This window comes from Zootermopsis nevadensis, unplaced genomic scaffold, assembly GCF_977971745.1.
Source record: "Zootermopsis nevadensis isolate Lab colony 2312 unplaced genomic scaffold, Znev_1.0 Znev_ptg000008l, whole genome shotgun sequence".
In the NCBI taxonomy this organism is placed as follows: domain Eukaryota; kingdom Metazoa; phylum Arthropoda; class Insecta; order Blattodea; family Termopsidae; genus Zootermopsis; species Zootermopsis nevadensis.
The window spans coordinates 6,965,422-6,989,550 of record NW_028259140.1 but is presented as its reverse complement, the minus strand read 5'-3'; the positions used below and the strand labels follow the sequence as shown (position 1 = coordinate 6,989,550).

The 24,129-nt window shown below is 34.0% G+C and overlaps 3 protein-coding genes across 13 annotated transcripts in view; 1 reads left to right on the top strand and 2 right to left on the bottom strand.

Moving 5' to 3' along the window:
- The window catches only part of Aduk (unc-51 like kinase 3 homolog Aduk), a 17,164-nt gene extending 7,079 nt beyond the window's left edge, over positions 1-10,085 (bottom strand). For 4 of the 7 annotated variants that reach the window (XR_015534120.1, XR_015534122.1, XR_015534121.1 and 1 more), the window contains exons 1-8: positions 9,657-10,085; positions 6,581-6,732; positions 5,837-6,051; positions 5,440-5,666; positions 3,434-3,695; positions 2,842-3,006; positions 2,102-2,374; positions 885-1,035 (exon numbers count right to left, since the gene is read on the bottom strand). Coding sequence is in view for 2 of the 7 variants with exons in the window: in XM_022063858.2 (XP_021919550.1) it covers positions 1,016-1,035; positions 2,102-2,374; positions 2,842-3,006; positions 3,434-3,695; positions 5,440-5,666; positions 5,837-6,051; positions 6,581-6,732; positions 9,657-9,743 (1,401 nt within the window). In the remaining 5 variants the exon portion in view is untranslated. Of the gene's footprint in view, positions 1-64; positions 348-703; positions 1,036-2,101; positions 2,375-2,841; positions 3,007-3,433; positions 3,696-5,439; positions 5,667-5,836; positions 6,052-6,580; positions 6,733-8,777; positions 9,290-9,656 lie in introns of those variants that run through there. The other 3 variants (XR_015534124.1, XM_022063858.2, XM_022063859.2) reach the window with 3 other exon arrangements.
- Positions 9,382-19,055, top strand: ari-1 (E3 ubiquitin-protein ligase ariadne-1). 3 transcript variants are annotated; one of them, XM_022063855.2, is made up of 11 exons: positions 9,382-9,517; positions 10,246-10,505; positions 10,662-10,823; positions 10,910-10,993; positions 11,185-11,400; positions 12,490-12,711; positions 13,036-13,166; positions 14,110-14,314; positions 14,910-15,023; positions 15,564-15,676; positions 16,805-19,055. In XM_022063855.2, exons 2-11 carry the CDS (start codon positions 10,296-10,298, stop codon positions 16,884-16,886), a joined length of 1,539 nt encoding a protein of 512 aa, XP_021919547.1. In that variant the 5' UTR covers positions 9,382-9,517; positions 10,246-10,295; the 3' UTR covers positions 16,887-19,055. The 3 variants fall into 3 exon arrangements, with proteins under 3 accessions (XP_021919547.1, XP_021919548.1, XP_087201078.1); XM_022063856.2 differs by lacking the exon at positions 9,382-9,517 and having other exon boundaries at positions 10,118-10,505; positions 10,925-10,993; XM_087344952.1 differs by lacking the exon at positions 9,382-9,517 and having other exon boundaries at positions 10,118-10,505.
- On the bottom strand, positions 16,252-24,129 carry LOC110829820 (apoptosis regulator Bcl-2). 3 transcript variants are annotated; one of them, XR_015534125.1, is made up of 3 exons: positions 23,433-24,124; positions 22,276-22,493; positions 16,252-19,866 (listed from the first exon to the last, which is right to left on the bottom strand). XR_015534125.1 is itself a non-coding variant. In XM_087344953.1 (2 exons), coding segments are annotated over exons 1-2 (546 nt in total). In that variant the 5' UTR covers positions 23,961-24,129; the 3' UTR covers positions 21,481-22,491. The 3 variants fall into 3 exon arrangements, 2 of the variants coding, with proteins under 2 accessions (XP_087201079.1, XP_021919642.2); XM_087344953.1 differs by lacking the exon at positions 16,252-19,866 and having other exon boundaries at positions 21,481-22,493; positions 23,417-24,129; XM_022063950.2 differs by lacking the exon at positions 16,252-19,866 and having other exon boundaries at positions 21,481-22,493.

The following is a 24,129-nucleotide window of genomic DNA, read 5'->3' as shown; positions in this document are numbered from 1 at the left end:
CTATAAAGCAGCCAGAAATATGAAATTAATTTATATAGAACAAAATTATACTAAAAGCATATACTTAAGGTCAAAGCCACCTAAGTTGTAGGCTGGTCAGCATTCTCAAACTTTATTCAAACAGTGCCATGCAGAACATGGAATCATGAAAAATTAGATATTTCAAAATCCTCCACTTGTAAGAATCTGGTAATGTGAAAACTTAAGAGTATAAAAGAAGAGAGGAATTTGGTTCATTTGGACACAAGATGCCTTAGGTAAACTACTGCTGCATGTCCAGAGTTGCTCTAGATGTACAGATCACAGCACCTTCTTACTCAAACCACTAAATTCTGAGACCCAAGTTTCTGGCACAAAAAAATCAAGAATCCTCTCACTCACACTTCACTTCAGAAGTTTTGATGTTGCATAGGAGGGGAAGTGATAATGAAAGAGACAGGTACTACAAGAAACATTAAATAAAATGAAACACTTGCGAAACTTCTGGAAAGAGCTGAACTGCCTGAAAGTTATATGTGGCAAATTCTTTGGATAAGGCAATAGACAAGATCTGTTATATGACGTCATTTAAATAGGAACTTCTTAATATGGTTTTACTACAACAGCATAGGCCATATAACGGTGAACAGACTAAACTCCAGAGTATTAACTTAATGAAATGTATACTGAAAGGGATCCAAATTGTAAAGAAAATATTTTGTGATTATTTTTGAACTGGTTTTACTACATTGCCCTTAATTTTTCAATTAATAACAAACACAATTAAACCCTTAAGAATGTGGCTGTATTGAAAAATATGAAAAACACACTCAAATAATATAGAGACCAACAGGCAGCAAAGGTGTACCTCCAATAAAATTCTAGGTTTTCATGTATATACTCACAGAAAAGGTAAACAAATACTTGCATCTCTATAAGATGCCAAAATGCTTTATCACAACCTTCAAATCCAGAAATGATTTTCAAAAGTGTAGAAGTATATAATCTTGACTAGATTTTATATGGTTCTGGAAAGTTACTGGATACAGCAAAGTTCTGAAATTACAGGAGAAATCATTCATTAATATCTTGGGGTTTCAAGTTCTGCAACTTAACCTTCTATAAATATGATAAAACTGACTTCCTCTTCAATATTATTCAAATAAAACTATACTTCTGGAGGTCAAGTGTATACACCCCCCTTTTCTTAGGAATGTAGCAGTACAATTAATTATGGCTCCAGAACTGAAATCATCATAATTTTAAAATCACTTAAATTACAGTAATAAATCTGTATGATTAAAGATATGTCCAGTTTAATCTATATGAACTATACAACTGTAAAATTTTCATAGTGGCATTCTACATAAATTTTTACATGCAGCAGTATATGTCCATAACAACAAAAATCTACACACTGACTGGCAAATTTTCTTGATGCATAATACTGTACAACTTTGAACAAAATGGTCATGGAAAGATATAGGGACAATAAGTTTAAAAAAAAATTGAATAATTTGAAGATTTACCAATTTGATATACCAATGTTCTAGTTCATATCAAACAGATCTAGTCCAATAACTGAAACTGAGATAACAATGATAAAGACCGAATGCATAATATATATTATTATTGTTTATTTCGAGGGGATATACAAAAAACAACTGAGGACTTTCAAGAAAGGGTGGCAAGGGGGGATGAAAATCAAAGACTTCTTTGTCTCTGTATTTCATAAGATAACTAAGAATTTCCTTTAGCAAGAAGCTGTAACTTTATGTGTCATGAAATGAAAAGTTTATTTTCATTGACACACTAAAAATATTAAATATTAAAGCAAAAAAGCCTGATTGCTTAGCAAGTCATCTCATTTACAGCATGGAAAGGTTTAAAAGTCCTGGAGCTTGTTTAAGGTTGTATTTAAGTTGGATTATTTAAATAAATACAATTCTGTCTGATTAACTATGTTGTGGATATTCTATTCCTGACTTCATGTTGCCTGTTAATTCAGATGGTTATAAAGAACTGAAATGTAATAACTCACATATTAGAACATAATTTTGTGCTTAAAGACTGACAAACACATTTATTTCTGCCTTCTCCAAATGTACACAGAAGCTCCTACCTTTGTTTTCTGGAATACTGGCATCATCCAAATCTAAAACACATAGCAGTGCTTTTGTACTTTCAGCTTGTTTCATCCAGAGATGAATCTGGCTGTAAAGAAGATCACGTCTGTGACCTTTTGGTTCATTGCTTAGCAAAGGTATCAAGATACCAAGACATGACTGAAATTTGTCCAGGGCTTTCTGATAATGACCCTCTGCTACATACTGTTCTGCGGAAGAGGCAATTTCTAGTGCTGCTATCATTGCAGGAGTCCCAGTACATAAATGACCTACAGAAAATATAATGAAGTCAGTACAAAAAAACAACTGTTCAAGTAATTTAGCAGGAATTAAAAAGATACCGAAATGTTCAGTGAGCTGATCATCAGCCATTACCACAAAACTTGAATGCAAATGGGTTTTTACCAGGTGGCAGTGGTGCTACAATAAGACACAACAAAAAAATGAGACAGGAAAAAAGACAACAAAACAATGAGACAGAAAAAAGAATTGACAGTGGAACCACGGCATGGCAATGTATTATACTTGACTATGCTTAACAGTACTTTCATATTTCTATAGAATTTAGTGGATGGTGCTTTACTGGGGAATTCCCTTTGAAATTACACACAGAATTTCCGTTCTAAGACTGTCATACGTGCAATGCAAGGGGGGTGGAACACAGAGCAGTGATATACAAGGATTTGACTATATATCACTTAAATTTTTGTGCTAAAGTATCAGAACTTTTACATACACAATTCAGTAAAATCTATTGTTCCCATTTTCTGGTAACTTTGTAGCTGTTCTCCCACTCCAGGTTCTTCCTTAGCATACACTATCCTCTTAAGGTCCTCTGCACGTCTGATGTACTCATTCACTTTACTGCGCATTGCTGCCTTCTTATTGACATCCACTTCAGCTAAATAAACAAAAAGAACTTCATTAATATATTACTGAATTTCACATGCCTATAACCAATAGGAATGACAGTCACAACTCAGCATTACATTCAAAAATAAATTAACAGCAGATTAAATTTGTGGAATGTTTGTTACAATGCAGTCCAGGATGTATATCTTGCAGACTTTGTGGAAAACACTCAAATCATATAACACGTAGCATTTTTTATTTTTGTACAGCTTTTCTTCTGTAACAGTGTATTTTGCAGGAAAGGTAGTAAAAGCATGAAAGAAATACTCGTATACCAGAAAGGAGGGAAAGATATAAAAGTATAAAAGGAATAAGGGGAAAATAAAGGAATGAGAATAAGGGATAAAAATACAAAATAAATCACTTTCCACTAAATAAAAATGGGAATTTTATACTAGTCATAAAATAAAACCTACCATTAATTAACGGAATGAAGTATCGTAATGAATCACAATAGAGATTAAATGCTGCCACAAAATTTTTCTCTGTATCATGTTTGACAGCATTACATACTAAATCAACAGCTTTATGATATGATTCAGCTGTTGGCATGTGCTCCAAATCCAAGAAACTATGCTGAAAAAATGCTTCATAATCTATTCTTTTGTCTGGATCATGCTGTAACAGAGACATCAGAAGATCTCTGCAAGCTGATGATATTTTTGATCCAAGAGGAACCTGTTAAGAAAAGCCAGTTTCAAATGATTAATTCAGAGTGCAACAGCACATCAGTTAAACATCTCTCTCAAATCCTAACCAGGAAACAGCACTGTTTCACATCTTTTAATAAATGTTAAACCTATATCACAATAAAATAACACAACCCAATGGTAAGAATAAACAATCAATGTATTTTAAATAACAACATTCTATGAATGGCAATTTCACAATTCACAAGCTTTAAAACCTTACATGAAACAAGTTAAGGTTGCAGTTCATAAGGTAATACCTCCTTACTTTCATGAAATTTACTCTGAAATAAAAGAAAGGTGTTGCCAGTATAAAGTGTGTGCAATATGTACTATAGAGTAAAATAAAACAATATAACATATATAGTACAAGAGATACTGTATCTCTAACCCACTGTTCTTATCTTTGAAACAATATAATTAATTATTAATTCCACATTAAAGATAAAAAATGATATCACTGATTCATGAATAAGCTAAATAAAAAGTGAACAGTATACAGCAAATCAGGGGATCTCAACACAGCACTTCTGACATGTTTTGTGTAGCCTGCATTCATTCTTGATAATACTTTGTCACCTGCAATATTAAAATAGTTACCTGATATCAAAAAATACACTTGAATAATGATGTTAGTATTTAGTAGTACCTATTGAGCAAATGTTTGGCTTAATGAAGAATGATACATTAAGAAATAGAATGTAGTCTTACTGACAGACACTGGGAGGAATTCATGTGAATCACATCAAAAATTAAACCTGATATTGAAAGATTATTGAAGCAAAAGCAGTATAAAATATCTCATGAACTACTGATTCCAATAAGCATAATTATTTTGTAATGAGTCAGGGTAGCTCAATCAATACAGTGTATGACTATATACTGAATGACTAGTGCTCAATGCCCAGCAAGGACAAAGGATTTTTATTCTAGCCTCTGTGTCCAGATTGGCCCTGGGGATCACACAGCCTCCTGTCTAATGGGTATTAAAATATATAATAAAATACAGGTCAATACACAAAACTATATTTGGGTGTTAAAATTTAAAATTTAAATGTTAAAATTTTAAATTTTAAATTAGCGCTATTCATCACTATAAGGATGTTACATTTGCGCGCTTACATGTAACATCCTTATAGTGATGAATAGCGCTAATTTAAAATTTAAAATTTTAACATTTAAATTTTAAATTTTAACACCCAAATATAGTTTTGTGTATTGACCTGTATTTTATTATATATTTTAATCCAAAACACAAACATGACGCATGAAAACCTTAAACTAATGGGTATTGTAGGTCCTTCCTCCAGGGATAAAGTGCAGCCAAAGTGTGATGCTGATCACTCACCCCCATCTAGTGCCACGATCAAGAATGAGTAGGAGTTATACACCTCTCCCCTCAAGTGCCTCTATGGCATGCAGCAGAATGGTTTTACTTCATGACCATGCTTTATAATTCTTTTTTTGCTGTTTAACAATGCTCAGACTATACAGTATTGAATAAGAGGTTGATAGTAAATGATGAATTGGAAAGGATGTGGAAGGAAGCAGTCACTTGACAACAATGCTTGGTACCATGCTTTATAATCAATAACACATACAATGTAGGTAACCACAGGATAAAACAAAATCAAACAAATGACATAGCACAATTACAACCTATTCTGAACATCTAAATTCCTGAAAACTTCCCAACATGCACTATGTGTGCACTCCTTCATATGAAAAATTACCTGAATGGCCATTTGTGATTTAATCTTCTCAGCCAACTCTTTGAAGTTGTTTGACGAATATGGAGCTCTTCCAAAAAGGCATTCATACATAATTACTCCAACTGACCAGAGATCAACTCGAGCATCATACTTGTGCTTAAGTAAAATTTCAGGTGCCATATAAAGTGGAGACCCTCTCAAGGAGCTATTCTGGTCATCAGAAGACAAGTACTGGGCAAATCCAAAATCTATAATGCACATGGAATGGAACCTCCATCTTAGAAATACTGAATTTGTAACCATTTATTGAAGAACCACATAAAGACATTGCTTAAACTCTTTGCTGTACCATTTAATTTCACTGCATCTTAATTCCATCAAACATTACATGTACTACAGGAACTACATATATACTTACCAGCCAACTTTAGTGTCAGAGTTGGTTGAGAAGTAAGCAGTAAGTTTTGTGGTTTAAGATCCATATGGCACACACTATGAGATCTGAGAAACTTTAAAGCTAAGGCAAGTTGTTGCAGGAACTTCCTGCATATTGTTTCAGGTAACTTTCGTCGTTTGCGTATGAAACATGACAGATCCCCATGTTGACAATATTCCATTATGATAAAAATATATCTGAAAACATTGGAGAAAGAAATGTTCAGAACCACTATTATAATTCCTCACTACATAAATAGTGTGTAAAACAGCAATACTTATACTTATCATATGTATAAAACCATGTAGTATTTGTAAAATAGGAACTGAAGTTATCCTCATAAAAGCAACCTGATATGAATCTATAGCTGAAAACAATTCAGCAAGGTTACAAAAGCCTGTTGCCAACCAATTAGGAATCACTAAATTCATGTATACTGAAGTTGAATTTTCATTACCTTTAAGCTAATTGTTTTGTCAGAAATAATGTGAAGGACTACGTATTACAGCATGAATACAAGAATAAATAGTAGTACAACATGTTATTATGTATTATAGTGTGTGAGAAAGAATCATCAGCACAAAACACTCTCCTAAAGACACTATATTTAATTCACAATACTTCTGGTGACTTGTTTCATTGGACTTTAACTGACCGTAACCTTGGTGAATGCTCTTTCCTGTCCAATTTGGTAATATTTTATATAATCCAGCATAAAATACAAACCTTTCATCCCACTGGAAATCTTTCATCTCCACTATGTATTCATGTTTTAACAGTTTAAGTAGTGTGATTTCTGTTATAATGTTATCAACAGCTGCTCCTGATAGTTGCTTTTTTTCCACACACTTCACAGCAACTACCTCTCTTGGACCATTCTGTTAGAAAAAAACAAAATTTGCCTTAGTGCCATTCTTCCCTAGTGCTTACTATCCGAAAAACAAAAAACATCTTTGCCAAGAATCGAACGAAGAAAACATTTTTCTCTCACCCACGGATGGACTCAACAGCGCCCGGGCAAGTATACTAAAACTGGACGTTATTTTTAAATAAGGGCAAATGAGATGTAAAACTTTCTTCACAGCTCTTTTCATTACTTTTAATTTATTTCCTTCTTATAGAGAAAATATTTAATATTAATTTATGCTTTTTAGAGTTAGGATGGAATGTAACCAAATTTCTCTTTGTAAATAAATAATAAATAAAACAACATAGGAATGACCAATCCCCTCAGGGGCTTGAGACAGGGTGATGCCCTAGCAGGTATGCTATTTAAAGGTTAATCTAGCACTGGAAAAAGCAATAAGAAACTCTGGAATAGAAAAAAGAGGAACAATATATCGGAAGTCTGTACAAATACTGGCATATGCAGATGATCTAGACATCATTGGTAGAACAGTCAGAGCTGCTGAAGAAGCATTTGTGAAGCTAGAAAATGCAGCCAATGAAATGGGCTTTGCTATTAATGAAAGTAAGACAAATGTTACCATGGACAAAAAAACAATTAAGATCCAGGCACCTCACCCTTAAGACAAAATGCATACTATACAAGACACTTCTACGACCTGTGTTGCTCTATGGGAGTGAAAGCTGGGCCCTAACAAAGGGACATGAGAACAAATTAAGAGTATTCGAAAGGAAAATCTTAAGGAAAATATATGGTCCAAAGAATGAAGAGGGAAACTGGCAAATCAGATATAATGATGAATTATACCATTTATATAATGAGCCTGATGTAATTAAAGTACTAAAGACAGGAAGACTAAGGTGGCTGGGACACCTGTACAGAGCCAGTGAAGCACACCCAAGCAAGAAAGTAACATTTACCAATATAGAAGGAACAAGAAAGAGAGGGAGACCCCCCATCAGGTGGCTTGATAGTGTAGATTCTACACTATCAAGCCACCTGAGCTTTCAGATCTTGTTCTACACTGTAGAACAAGATCTGAAAGCTCTCGGAGTCCAGGGATGGAAAAGGAAAGCCGTAAATAGGGACCAATGGAAGCATTGTTGGGGCAGTCAAGGCCTGCAATAGGCTGTAGAACCTGTGATGATGATGATGATGATGATGTTGTTTCTTTTATACATAAATGATTTACCCAGTATAATAACTAAACTTGCTACACCTATAATTTTTGCTGATGATACTAGCATCCTATTTTCTCATTCTAATACAAACGACTTTAACAAACACATTCATGCAACATTTGAAAATATAAATAGATGGTTTAGAATGAACAGATTATCACTAAACTTTAATAAGACACATTATATTAATTTTAAAATTAAGAGAAAAATGTCAGATACTGTCACAATAAGTTATAATAATAAATTCATTAATAATATCTTCTGTACTAAATTCTTGGGAATTATGATTGATGGTGCATTAACTTGGAAGAATCATATTGATCTACTTATTAAAAAATTGAGCAAGGCTTGTTATGTAATTAGAAATATGAAACCATATATGTCTATTTCAGTACTAAAGACAATTTATTATGCTTTTTTTCATTCCTTAATGAGCTATGGCATCATTTTCTGGGGAAATTCATCTCGTAGTTACACTATTTTTCTCCATCAGAAAAAGGCAATTAGAACAATGATGGGATGTGGCAATAGAGTATCGTGTAGAAATATATTCAAAGAATTAGATATCTTACCGTTGGCATCACAATATATATTTTCTTTATCATTGTTTGTATTACAAAACAAAACTCTTTTTCCATCAAACATTGACTCTCATACTATTGATACTAGACAGAGACAAAATTTGTATCTACCCCAAGTCAATTTAACTATCTATCAGAAAGGAGTTCACTATGCGGGTATAAAGATATTTAATAAATTACCCATAGAGGTTAAGAATACCTCAAATAATCTTAAAAAGTTCAAGGTTGCATTAAGGCATTTTTTAATTACTCACTTGTTTTACACTGTGGATGAGTACTTAATTGGATAACTATTGTAATAAAAATACTAATTATATTGTCTTGAATTTAGTACGCTGCTTGTCTAGATGTAATTCTTTAATGTATGTATTTTATGCTTTTATACTTGAGTTTGTGACGTGTTCTATATCCACTATTGGATTTCTGGAACTTGTAAATAAAAAAAAAAAAGACCAATTTTAACTGCAGAGTACTGTATCCTATTTACTAGAACAGAAAATTCCTTGGAGACAGAACAGTCTATAACAGGCTAAACCATGGAGATGATGATGAATAAGTAAACAAAATAATAAGAATGTGTAAATGGTCAGCTTTTATATGAACACTTGCGTGTACAACAATGTAATAAGAAGTATTGGAATTTCTAAGCCACATCTGCAACAATATTGGCTGAGCATGCCCTAAGCCTCATTTCTTATGCATGCAGTATAACAGACTGAATAAACCGTATTGCACTACATTCCTTTACTAATTGTTACATCATAATCGCACCAGTCAACAATACGCTTTCGTCAATGTGGAAAGAGCTGACTTGTGAATCGCTTGTAGGGGTGTGTTGTAGATGAGATACTTTTGTTTTCTTATAAGTCTTTCACAATAACCAAAGTACTTATCTTCCATCAATTACAAAGAAATTCTTGACACTATCCTTCACTCTCTCCATTTTATTTTGCCGGTGGACATCGAGGCCCCTTCCTTTTGAAGAAATAGTCAGGTAAGGGCATCCTATTTATTATTATTATTATTATTATTATTGCTTATAACATTTGTGAACTCTTGGAAGAGAATTAGGCTTCTCTTCTTTCTAACACAAATTTGCTGACACTTTATAAATACGTATTTTGTATGCGTACCTTCTTAAAACCTTTATAAACTGTAGCGTAACTACCCGAGCCTAACCTCTCGACTAACGTATAATCCCTAAGTTGTGGTACTGACATCTTGATACTTGTCTGAATAAAGTTTGTTTAATTCACACATTTTATCTTTGCCATTATTCAGCCAGCTGTGGCTACTACGTATAAAATTAAATTATTACTCATATTAAATCATTATTATCGTTGTCACTGACATACATCGGACTATCCGAACTCAAATGTTTTAACAGCTGAAGGGAATAAGATACCACAAATCACAAACAATAAGTGGTTGGAACACAAAAGTAAAAGGAATTTGATGAATAACTTCTAATATATGAATAACGCGAATCCATTCTCATATTTTGAGCACACAACGCCTTCAGACAAATTGAAAATTTCTCAAACATTTAAAATATAGAATCTTGTCACAGGCTGTCAATATTATACCCACGAGCCATTGCGTCTGGAGCTGACGTCATGTGCTAAACATCGTCAGAGGGACAGGGGACAGGTGCAGTAGTTTAATAGACGGTTGACCTTATCCAAAGCATTGAATTATTATATTTACTTATTAAAACTTAAGCGTTCTTCCGGTGGTGCCGGAGGGCGAGTTTGTCCAGTTGTTTCCAAATTATGGATTCAGAAGAGGAGACACTTTACGACGATGTTGACTCTGGGAACGAATCAAGCGGTGATGATGTTGATTTTGCAATGGAAGTTGAGACCAATAACCCAAGAGAAAGACAAACTGAAGTAGACGAATATCCATTTGAAGTTTTATCAACGGAAGAAATTGTCCAGCACATGGTAGATTCTATCAAAGAAGCAAATACTGTTGTGGAGGTAAGATAAAATTCAGTCTGTACAACCTACATATAGATCTTGTACAATTTTAAGGGTTAGAAAGAGGTAATTTGTCAAGGCCAATGAGATGAAGTTCTGAAACAGATATGACCCTTTATGTATGGAGAGTAATTATGCCACAAATTTCACGTACAGATTCCAGCCACCACAACACGAATTTTGTTGAGCCATTTTAAATGGGACAAAGAAAAGTTAATGGAAAGGTTTTATGATGGGGATCAAGATCAGCTGTTCTCCGAAGCACGAGTTATAAACCCCTTCAGGAAACCAACTGTAATTAATAGACCAAAAGTAAAGGTATGTACGATTTTAATATTTGACCAGGAGTGTGAACATGCAGTCAGTGTTAAATATCAAATGCTACACCAGTAACTATAAAGTAGCATCTTTTATTACAGCCACCAAGAAGAACATCAGCTACTGGTACTGAAGAATGTGAAATCTGTTTCATGGTTCTCCCATCATCTGTGAGTCAAATTATTTAATATGTAACAATATGTGGTCCACATTATGCTTCTAAAGAGAATAATTACTTCATTTCTTGATAAACATGAAACTAAATCAAGCTTGTGTATAGCAAGTTATAGCTGGTGATGCCGGCAATTTAGTGTGTGAGACTAATGAATGTTTTATGAACTTTGTGTATTTTTTTCTCAAGATGATGACAGGGCTGGAATGTGGACACAGGTTCTGCACACAGTGTTGGGGTGAATATCTTACCACAAAGATTATGGAGGAAGGTGTAGGGCAAACTATAGCATGTGCTGCTCATGGGTGTGACATCTTAGTTGATGATGCAACTGTTATGCGTCTTGTCAGAGACTCCAAAGTGAAGCTCAAATACCAGCATCTTATTACAAATAGTTTTGTTGAGGTGAGTTAGAATTTATCTTAAATCTTACTTATATAATTTATGTCACTGTAAAGTGTCTCTGTACTTTAGAATAGCATTCTAAATTTTAAATGTAGCCCTTTCCTGGCTTAAGCACCTGATAGTACGTTACTTTAGGATTTGTGCTCCTGGCTTAAATGCCTGTTATTATTATCATACTACTAGTACTGCTACATTCTCAAATACAATTTTTCTGACTCTAAATGTTGAGATATTATTGTTATTTCCATCCCCTTGGATTGGCTACAGTATTGGTACTGACTGATGTGCAGATCACAGTTTGAGAAGTTCAGTTCTGGTGTATAACTTGAAACCATAAATAAATTACAGATTTTTAATAATACATGGAGGAATATTTCTAATAACTGTGATCCACCAATGAAGTAGATTTATCAGTTGAATTTTTTTTTCATATATGAAGTTACTTTCCTGCCTTTTTTATTTTGAAGATGTTTTGAATATTTTATGCCAGATTTGTATGTGTACTATCATATATATTTCATTAGAATGTGAGTTATATGTATGGAATAAATTTTAATTTGTGAGTAAATGATATAAACTGACATATATACACATAACAAAAAAAATTTGAATTAAGTGTGATATACATACTGTTCACTTTTTGAAAGTAGAATGTAGTAAATGGCCCCTTTCCACAGTGATGCACTCATGAAGGTGCCTTGTGAAATCACATTAGTATTCTCTACCACACCCTGTCAATGGGAAAATTACCCAAATTAAATTGAATACTGTCCTTTGTTGTGTACTGTCCACTATTTTTTTAATCCGTTTTGCTAGGGGAACACAACACGCATATAATGGAAGGTTTATGTCAAGCTACTGACTATGAGTAGAACAATTTTAATACAAATTTTCTTGACACTACATAACCTATAGAACCAAAAAGTCAAAAAAGGAAACAAACTTTTCATTGTCTTGTTGTTTTTATTACTTCAGCCTGCACTTGTGTTGGAAATCCCTTATGTATTTGAGAAGTTCTTCATTGACTTAGTTTTGTACTGAGTGCATCCATCTTTTATTTCTGCAAGTACATTTGCTTTTCATTTGCAGTGTAACAGGTTGTTAAGGTGGTGTCCATCTCCCGACTGCAATAATGCAATTAAAGTTCAGTATGTAGAAGCACGGCCAGTGATTTGTAAGTGCAATCATACATTTTGCTTTGCCTGTGGTGAAAACTGGCATGATCCAGTCAAATGTCATCTACTCAGGAAGTGGATCAAGAAATGTGACGATGACTCCGAGACTTCAAATTGGATAGCAGCTAATACAAAGGTTTGTAAAGTACAGATAAAGTTGGAGTTTTATATAAAGTATGTTTTCCCAGTAATTAATATGGAAATTAGTACAAAATTGAAGGAAAATTATTAGTTAAATGTTCAGGATTTTGGTTATTTGTGTAAATACAAATAAAAACAACATGAGCCGTGTTTTTTAGAATGTGCAAACAATGAAATGTTTATGGATCATTTGGTATAAATTATTTTGTAACTAACCTCTGATCTTAATACAGCATTGTTATTAATTTGTGTGTAATTATAATTAAGATAGTGTGCCACCTAATAAACTACATCAATTAATGATTTATTGCATTTTCAGGAGTGCCCAAAATGTAATGTGACTATTGAAAAAGATGGTGGTTGCAATCACATGGTATGCAAAAATCAGAATTGTAAGGCTGATTTTTGTTGGGTTTGTCTTGGTCCATGGGAACCACATGGCTCATCTTGGTAAGTAAATTGTTATAACTTGGTTTTAAAGTTTGGTCAGAAATCACCCACTCATGCCTATCAAAGTTAGTGACATAATGTCAATAGAAAGTTGTCTTGTGTACTTTTAAACCTACATGACATTCAAATTTTTGACGTAAATACATCTATATTTTAGGGTCAGTGTCATTCGGCAAAAAGTGGAACGAAAAAGTGTAACTTCATTGTTATGTTACCTAGGAAACGTCAAACTTCATTGTTATGTTACCTTGGAAACATCATCAGTTTACTCAGCATTGTTGTTACCTAGCAAACGTCATCTGTTTACTCGGCATTATTGTTACCTAGGAAACATAATCTGTTTACTCAGCATTGTTATTACCTAGGAAATGTCATCTGTTTACTCGGCATTATTGTTACCTAGGAAACGTAATCTGTTTACTTGGCATTGTTGTTACCTATAAAACATTACATTACCTTACCTTACATTACATTACTTTACGTTACATTCAGCTACTACAGACCCATTTCAAGCGTAACTAATTGAAGTTGAATAAGCAATGTCTTAATCAAACTTACCTCAATTGTAAAGCATGTATAAAGGAAATATTTAAAATAAAGCCAATATATAAACTTCCTTTCCGTATAGACGTATTTACGTCAAATTCTCCGGAACCGTGGTTCCACTACCACTTTTGTGTTTGGTTGTGTATTCCCCTGTTCAGAGACCATTCTTGTAAAATTTATATATTTATGCAAAGGGATAAGACTAGTTCTCATTTAGCCAAATATGTACAAAGTATATTAAAATAAAATTCTTCATCTTTAAAAATATATCTGATTTTACTTAATTTGCCTTGTAGGAATAAAATTATTGTATTCCAACCTGATACAATAGTATGATTTATCTTTGTATATTTATAACTGATGACTATATTGAATGTTCTTCAAATATCTAATACAGGTATAACTGTAATCGATACGATGAAGAGGAAGCCAAAGCAGCCAGGGATGCACAGGAAAGATCACGGGCTGCGCTTCAACGATATTTGTTCTACTGTAATCGGTACATGAATCACATGCAGTCCCTCAAGTTTGAAAACAAGTTGTATGCTTCTGTTAAAGAAAAGATGGAAGAAATGCAGCAACATAACATGTCATGGATTGAGGTAATTTACATTTTTCTACTATAGTTGCATATATACCTGTTATCTGACTTCTATCTATTTAGCTTTGTAGATGAAGCTAAAGGTATCAAGACTTTTTATGTATGAGCACCTTGGGGATGTGGATTATCTTAGAGATATTGTATTAAATTTTTTATATGGTGTAATGGTTCATCCAATATCTTTATCTAATGACCAAATTCATATTATGCACTTCAGTCTTGCACCGCGTTAGTAGTCAGGAACTGTGTTATAATTGAAATGATGTTGCAGTATTACAATAACATTTCAACTTGCAATAACCTTAGTGTACAGATGTTTATAATATAGCATATATTGGATCTGTCAGAAGTTATGTGGGTAAAATAAAATGTTCAGTTGAAATATTTATCGGTACTCTCCCAAACTAATTATACTTACACTTGTGCTTCTGGCTCTCACTCTCTGACCAAATCTTTAACATTAATTAACTTTTCACTTAGTTGTGTACCTCTGTATAACATTGTTCTAACACTATTTGAAAGTGTGCTGTTCATTTTTAAAGTATATTTTTGACTTTGTTCTAGTTTACATAAATCTTTTTATATCCGTAAAAAAGGTGCAGTTCCTCAAGAAAGCTGTTGACATTCTATGTCAGTGCCGGCAGACATTAATGTACACCTACGTCTTCGCATACTACTTACGAAAGAATAACCAGTCTGTAATATTTGAAGTAAGTTTCCTATGTCTTAGATTTTCTTATATTGCATATGTTTTGTACCAGAAAAAAAACCTAAATGCATGAAAAGTTTAGTAAGGAGGAATTTATGGCTAAAGTGGCCAGGGTGTGGAGCTAACTTATCTTCATCTAGTGCCACGGTTAATAAAGTATGGAGCTTTACCTGAAATCCCCCATATGTATTTATGGGGTGGTGGTTAATTAAGCTCCAGTGACAGTTTTACCTTTAATGAATAACAGTTTGAAATGTAGCAGTTGAGACTGTTGACCTGTTCCTGAATTATACCTTTAATTCACATGCTCCCCATTCAGCAAATTACTTTGTCAAACAAACTTGAATAGAAAATATGTATCCATATTATTTCACAAGTTACATTCATTGCAAACATATGAACTTTAAACTAATGGGCTGGAGTGGACCAACAAGTAGCCTAACTCCTTGACTGCTAGATGGTGGTAATGAAAGTTATGCAAGTAATCAGTATTAAACAATATAAAAACATTTGCTTATTTAATAAAATATTTATGTTTTAGGAAAACCAAAAAGATCTGGAGAGTGCTACAGAGACTTTATCAGAATATTTAGAGAGAGAGATTACCTCAGAAAATCTGGCAGATATTAAGCAAAAAGTGCAGGATAAATACAGGTAAAAATCATTGCTTTTGATACTAGTTACCATTGGTACATATATCGGGGGTCTTACGATTCATATTTTCCAACTTTTTGTTTATGGTGCTGTTAAATTTTGAACTATTGGAGCAATGACAGTCTGAAAGATATTAGAAACATAATTGTTAATAGAACTTAGTTCATTGATTCTGCACTCATGTATATATATGGTATTTTGGGCAAGGGCTTGAAATGTGATTGACTTGAGTATGTATAAGAAAGAGATATTCATTTTAATTGCATTTGAACCTGAAAGTTGAAAAAATATGCCTATTAGCTTTAACATCATGTAGCGTGCATGGATGGGACAAGAGGTGTGCACCAGGTATTGGTTGTGAAGCCTGAGGGGAAGAGACCGCTGGGGAGACCTAGACATAGATGGGAGGATAATGTCAGGTGGGATCTATGGGAGATAGGAGTTGAAGGAGACTGGATTTTGTTGGCCCAGGACAGGGTCTGGTGGAGGGCTTTGGTTAATTTGGTGATGAACCTTCGGGTTCGGTAAGCCATATAGTTAGTTAGTTTACCTTTAACATGTCTGTTTCTGCAATAGACAGATTTCCATAAAATTTAATATTGAGGAGTTTTACTGATTTGTGGACACATTACAATTTTGGTAATAACTAAAAACAACTGAATAACAATGAACATTTTACATGGAGACCTTCATGCAATTTTGTGCACAGAAGCAACTGGGTTGGAAATTCACTGGCCATTGACAGATTCTTAAGAATTACCACAGTTGTTATGCTATGCATACATTCCCTAACTTGGTAACTGCTGATCAGTTCATAATGGCAACTTATAAATATTTTAAAGAAATATTTTTTTTTATAAATTATGAGAATTTAGTAATGTAATGTGAATTGTGCAGATGTGTGGCTCAATTTGTATATTAATTTTTTAAAAGTATGAAACAAACATTTAGTTCAGGCACTGACCTTATTGATGGAAATAAGAAACAATCTGTAGACTGATGACAGAAATTATAGGAATGTGATTTGAAAATGTTGTGATATATATTTAACACTTGATAGAGGCATTTAAAAATAGTGTAAGTTTTGGATAACACATATATATAAAACTCTTCTGCTTATAATTTCAGATACTGTGACAGTAGGAGGAAAGTTTTGCTGGAACATGTCCATGAAGGTTATGAGAAGGACTGGTGGGAGTACACGGAATAAATGTGATTGAATGTGCATGTGTAACACTTTTTATTAGATACGATTATGAATTTTATGCTTGTGAGCACGCGTCCGAATAAAAATGAGCAGAATTGTAGATTTCTCTCAGGTTCAGAGGGTTGGTTATGTAAATCGCTGGTTTTTAGGTCTCTTCCCAATTAATTGAATCAACAGCAGCATCCATCCTCGACAAGAATGTAAACAAGGCACCCGGTGAGTTTAACCACATGTGGAATGGGAATCTCAGACAGTTAAACTGCATATACAAAGTTAATTTGTTGTGAAATTGTAAAGAGAAGAGAACTCGTGTAATGAACACAGGCTTATTTCACAGACTTGTTAATGTGATGGAAGTGACAGTCTCGCTGGATGTCAAATCTCGTAATGGATATTGTTTCATCATCTGGACAAACCATATTCTTTAATTAGAAGGTATTTAAATGTATGCAAATCCTATGTTTACAGTGAATTAATTGGTTTTGCATAATTGGCAACACTAATCTTATTTCTTCAAAGGTTTGTTATATTTTTTGTGTGGTCATCATCATAACAGGCCTTCTCTCAGTAAGTTTCATATGATTTTTACAGCCATTTGGTTGTAGACAAACAAAAACACATGCTGCTAGTGTGGTGTTTGGAGCTTCTAGTCTGTATCTTACATGCAGAGACAAATATGGCTGCTACAATTAATGGGGGTTTGTTGTGTGCAGATGCAAATGGATCCACGTGTACTGTTCAATGAAGTTGTTGAGAAAGTACTGGTATTATAGCCCAGCCTAGAATGTGATAATGCAGTGATTCCAAATGTTTGTTCCAAGCTACACCATGTCCCATAATTATCTTTATAACTTTTACACTTAATAACGAAATAATTGATGCAGGGATGCTAGAGCAAACATGGCAAGAAATCAAATTCCGTCTTGACGTGCTACATGCAACTAATGGTGAGCACGTAGAGGTGTATTAAAGTAAGAAAGAAAACTTTGATGATAGTTACTCTTTCATATGCAAAAAACCGCATTGTGATATCTCATCTCATTATTTGGTTAAGTGTTAAAGTTGTAAAGATAATTATGGGACACAGTGTATTTATTTAAATCTGCAGGACCAGCATGTTTTCTGATTGCCATGGCATCATGAATGTACATCTGCACACTTTCTGTGGAAGTACTTGATATCATTTGAAGTAATATTTACTTGCAGGAAGAAATCCCTATACATATACCAATAATTTGTAACAATTTAGAATTATTACTTCAAATACTGTCAGACTTTCAGAAAGAATAAGCAGATTTAAATCGGGCACAAAGCCCCTGATATAGTGAAGTTGCTTTTTACTCGTAAATAAAAGCATTTCATATAATTTACATAGACTTTTCTTTTTAGATGAGAATTGCAAACATAATATGAACATCAGTCTAAAATCTCAATTTCATTCAAAATATTTATAACTTGGAGCTCTGAAACAAACTAATTATTATCCTGAGATGGATACTAATTTTAGTTAAACACCATTTAATTTATGATAGCATATATTTGCATGACTGTTGCTCAAAACACTTTTTTAAAAATCTCTTCTATGCTTAAATAGCGCATCCAAAATAAAAATAACCTGTTTTATATAATAACAATGCATAATATATACAATATTGGTAATAGTAATTTTTAAGACCAGTACCTGATTTTGGTGATGTATCAAAGTACTTGTACACTAATTCAAATTTATACCATGTTATGCATAACTTTACATTGAAATATTAAATAATTTCACATTTCATGTTGGATGCCTACAAATGCCTAAACTTTGGTATGTACAGTTGTGTATAACTTTGCTGGAATTAAGTTACAAGAGATTAAGTTAACTATAATTAGTGTATCTGTTTTTGTATGATCTTTCATCAGACCTTTTTATCTACACGTTTTCTGAAAAGAACAAATCCATATGAGGGTAAATACCACAAAAGGACTGAGGCAGCATAAAATTACCCATGCTCTGATTTTGTTTTCCAAACATATGCTATCAGTACCTCAATACAGAGTCCTAGTTCATGGCAGTCTTATGGTAAGAGCTTTGAGCAAGTTTGAAAAGGTAAAGAAGTGATACTGTAAATTTGTAAAATTAACTATTAATTATAAATTGTCGTTAATTATAAACTGTCCTTCATTTTGCGTATTCTTTGATTCATACCTTCTTCCACTTACAAGGGAGCCTAGTTCAACCCATCCAACACAATTAATTTACAGTTATGGGGGAAAAAACAAAAGAAAGAATACTGGCTTATTTAGTTAGCATTCAGTGCTGGAAATGTTGTACTTACCATTATATTGGCAGCATGTGCAACAGTGCAGTACATTTCCAGCAATGTAAGCACTGACAGCAGCAGGACTAAAACCTAAGTTTTACCTGTGATAAAAGAAAACCTGCAGTCTTGTTTTGTCTCATGCAAATGCTCAGACAGGAACTTAAATTAGGCCATGATTGCTTCCTTCTGTATCCTTTCAAATTAATTATTCAGCCTACCTTTTGACACTACACAGTCTTAGCTAAATACAATGTCATTAAATAAAATAAACTGATATATACTATATACATGATGACTTAAAATTAAATTGAAACACCCACACACACACACACACACACACATATATATATATATATATAAAGGAAATATATGAATGCAGATGTGTTTTTACAGGAGACAACTGGATTGTAGCCAGTTGAGTGTTTGATTATATATACCGTCTTGTCCTGTCAGCAACTATTTACTACTACTTTAGGTGAAAGTGATTAAGAAAGTATAACACATGATATATGAGCTCTTCTGACTACATAAATGGAACTGTATATTAGAGTCATATTTCATACATTCCAGGTTATGTACTGGGTAACCCAATTTTCTTGATTTTCAGAAGTATTTAGGACAGACCAGTATAAAATTCTCTGATCCCTTCTCCATTTTAGAAACATGACTGAGCAGCCCTGAAAAAGAGCAATACTATAATCCTTTATTCTAAATATAGCCAATTCTGATCTTATAAAGGATAAATAAATACACTGTTTGCTTGTGGTTAGAAGCTATCAATGAAAGCATGCTCTAAATCAGAGGACAATATGTTCTGTCAAAGCAGTCTCCAAAATGTGGTATAATGATCTGATCCTTGTGATGATAAGTCTGGGTATTCACTGCACTTAATTGTACATAACAGTGAAGAAATAAATTCTGATCCAGCTGGAGATATGTTTGTTACATGGGTTGTAAAGGCTCTACTGAAATTCTAGTGAATACAAGTACTCTGGGTATGAGTTAATAAGTACATTTACATATTGCATACTTCAAGTCCCACAAATATTTTCTGTTAGTATTTTATTTAGGTACAGTAATATGAATTTATAATCCAGCAATAACATGTAATATAACTTGCGGTCTAGGGCAATCAGTGGATTCATGCAGTCAATCCTTGAACCATACTCATGAAATTTTCCCGTCATCACCCAACCACCACACTCTCTGGATCTCGCTCCGAGTGACTTCTGGCTGTTCCCTACTCTGAAAATGGGCCTCAAGGGGGCGCGTTTCTCAACCATGGAGGACATCAAATCGAATGCCAAACTCCGGAAGATTCCAAACGAAGCCTTCTGCCGGTGCTTCCAACAATGGCAGGATCGATGGAGCAAGTGTGTGCGCGCAAGGGTTTTATTTTCTTTAAGTGCTTCTGCAGTGTGCGGATAAATTGTAAACATTATGTAAATTTAATATTTAAACCCTTTTCCCAAGAAATGGCCGATGAAGAAAAGACTTACGGTTTCTTCATGCAAGGCAATGCTACAGGTCACAGCTGATTGGTCAATGTTAGCATTAAGAGAAGTGTTTGGTGAACAAGTTATCGATCAGTGGCCTCCGCGTTCCCCAGACTTAAACCCATGCGATTTTTACCTGTGGGGCATGCTGAAGAACAAAGTTTATGTAAATAATCTACACACTGCAGAAGCACTTAAAGAAAATATTCGACAATTGATTTCGGCAATTTTCCAAGAAGAGCTTCGTCGAGTATTTTGAAACATGTTAAAGAGATGTGAAGCTTGCTTGCAAGCACAAGGAAGTCACTTTGAACATCTTTTGTGATTTAAGGTAAGAACAATTAATGTATTGACATGTATTAGTGACGAAAAATATGCGTAGTTCGCTGTTACTAGCGGCACTGAAACTGATTCGCCGGTCACCCACCAGAAGAACGCGCACAACTCCCACCCACATCAACAGAGCGCCAGCCGACTATGCAATGCAAGCACGACCGCAGCCTCATAAAATGTAGACCCGGTACTTAGTGTATGATGAGCAAAGGATAGTGTACCTTTTTTGAAGAACAATAGAGCAAAGAGAGTTCTTGGTTTCAATCTCATGTTTCCTTAAACAACTTTAGAACCTGGCCTAAGAGTAAGGGGTTACTTCCTTCAAAAAGAAAAAAAGTTTCTGTTTGATGAAGTTTCCAATGTCAAACAGTGCTTTTCTTGCAAATGGTGTTTGACAAGAAACACAAGTGCTAGAATACAGTTCACTACAGAATTCTATTAATAATGATAATGTACTTAACATATTATTAATGGGGAATTTAATGAAGCGCATATATATGACTGACAAATCTGTCATAATCATAACATATCTATCAAAATAAGGTTACAATCAGTTATCTAAAATTATGAGATCATACAATTAATATTGCAGCTATAAAACAAATTCTGCCCTGCATTATGATTAATATAAGCCAGAGATTATTTTAGTACCTTGGATATTAGGCTTCTGTGAAGTCCAAGACGGCCACAAACTGAACCAGATATGAAACACATACAACTAAATGTGGAACAGTGGCACTATCCAGATGGCAACAGTGTGTACAGCAAATCAAAATAGCTCTCACTGCCATTATCTTACAGATGGTGAATCAGATGCAAAATAAAGCAAATGTTTCTTGCACACAGTTAAAAAATGGAAAATAAACAAGAAAAGGTGCAATGTGATGTCCGGTGTACTAAAAGGAATTATTGCTATTTACTGGGAAGATTCACTCCATTATTCCTTCAAGATACAAGATACATCTCTGACCAGATAGAGAGTGAAGCACACAAAAGCATTGGTCCCAGAAAAGACAGTTGACTGTGTAAAAGAAACAGTTCAGTGAAGTCCAAATAAATCCACTTGGAGAGCATTGCTTTTTGCTCAATAGCAGCACACATTACAAAAGGGTGGTTTGGCTTGAAAACACAGTATTATTAAATTTAGCATAATTTAGACTGTACTATATTTATAAACACAAAATTTATGACTTGTCACAGAAAAATATAAAATTCATATTTGAAATATAAACCACCTAAGATTATGTATACTCTTACATTTATAACACCAGAAACTTTTCTATGCTTCTGCCGATTGTTTCAATGCTGCTTTACCAGGTTAAATTCACCTTTTAAAAGGAAATTATGAATAAATATTATGAATGAACCATTAAGAGTGCTGCCACTATCCCCAGAGCAGCTCCTGTCACCAGCAAAGATCTCCACACTTTCACACTCAAGTCCTTTTTTGGTGGAAACTCTACACAAAGTTGTTCCTGTAACAAAAATTATCAATAACTGCTTTTTATACATTACATAAACAGATATAAAATTAAAGAAAAAAATTAACACTGCATGGGCTTCATGTATTCTCTAGTAAGAATAGCAGAAAGTATGTTGAATGTGGTCTTCTGGGATGTGACATCAAGTAGTCTCTGAAAATTGAGGTGATTTGTTCTTCCAAGATGTTAACCACCTACAAGATAAGAACGTCACAACCCAGAGGACTATACTCAATCTAAATTGTTTTCCATAATGATCAGCTTTTTGGATTTTACCGGTATCATTGAGGGAGGTTATGAAATGAGAGTTAATCAGGGTGGAAGAGGCTTCTTCATTGCAAAAACCAGATTAAAAAATTGACAGTGGAACCACGGTTCCGGAGAATCTGACATAAATACGTCTCTGTAATGTAATGAAATGTAATAATTCTTATATAAGTTAAGTACTTGTGATATTCTAAAACGTTTTTACCAGTCTACGACTCACTTCTTCTATAACCAATTCACAGCTCAGCTCTTTCTGCAATAATGAAACCGGATTGCTGATGGCAGTAATGTAACACAACAATGCCGAGTAAACAGATGATGTTTCTTAGGTAACATAACAATGCACACAAGCTGACAATTGTTGTCGGTCCATATTTATACATTGTTGATATGGATCTTACATGTTTTCCTTTAACTTTTTTGCTGAATGACCCTTCCGTATAGACGTATTTACGTCAAAATTGTAAAATTATCACATAAATTTACACACAAGGAACATGGCATATTAAGGACTCAAGAAGAAATATCACCTTTAAGCTCAGCAGTCTTTTTTGTATTTGGGAGGTCCGACGTTCAAATCTTGTCACAGATATTATTAATTTGAAAATACTGTAAAGCCCACTCAGAGTAAAGCCATGCAGGCAACTTACAATATCTGGCTCTTACCCAGCCTCCATTCTTTATTACAAAAGAAGCAATCTTCCCTGCGATGCAATGTGCCATACACTGTGGAATACTTTCAGCCAGTTTCTGCATGTTGTTCTCTCGATAATATAAAGCCAATCGCCCAGCAAGTGCATACAGGGCAATTATGCGACTCCATGTCACGCAATCTTGGAACAATTCTTCTGACACTACCAAGAATTGTTCCGAAATATTTTCCGGGGTACGAGCCAAACGTTTTGCAAAGCTAGTAAACAATAGTACATGTTTGTCCAACATTTCCTCCACAGTATTCCTCAGGCAAAGAGACAACTGATCTTGATGTACTAAACGAATTTCATCTCCCAGAAAATGGAATACCACATCCTGCGCTAAACTTATTCCCTTCAATACCACTTGATCCGCAGCTTTATCGTCGAACACTTTCCCTACTTCACTTGCACCTTCAACTAACGGCACATCTTGATTTACAAATGCAAATTTACCTCTGGATTCAGAATGAATACTTGACCTAGACCCTTCTTCAACCATTCTTATGATTTAGAACTATATAAATTACAATTATTTACAGGCGACGATAAATAATGGCTTCTCTCAGTACACTACTTCTATCACACATAAATTTCTTCCCTACATGAACCACTGCAACCTCCTGCCGCACAACAAATACCGTATAGTAGAGTTTCTTTGGAATAATAGA

Coding starts and splice junctions, on each gene's coding strand:
- ari-1 (XM_022063855.2), top strand. CDS start 10,296: ATGGATTCAGAAGAGGAGACACTTTACGACGATGTTGACTCTGGGAAC. Junction 11,401..12,489: donor TTACAAATAGTTTTGTTGAG/GTGAGTTAGAAT, acceptor TTTCATTTGCAG/TGTAACAGGTTGTTAAGGTG. Junction 15,024..15,563: donor ACCAGTCTGTAATATTTGAA/GTAAGTTTCCTA, acceptor TTTATGTTTTAG/GAAAACCAAAAAGATCTGGA.
- LOC110829820 (XM_022063950.2), bottom strand. CDS start 23,960: ATGGTTGAAGAAGGGTCTAGGTCAAGTATTCATTCTGAATCCAGAGGT. Junction 22,494..23,432: donor TAATAAAGAATGGAGGCTGG/GTAAGAGCCAGA, acceptor TTTTTGTTACAG/GAACAACTTTGTGTAGAGTT.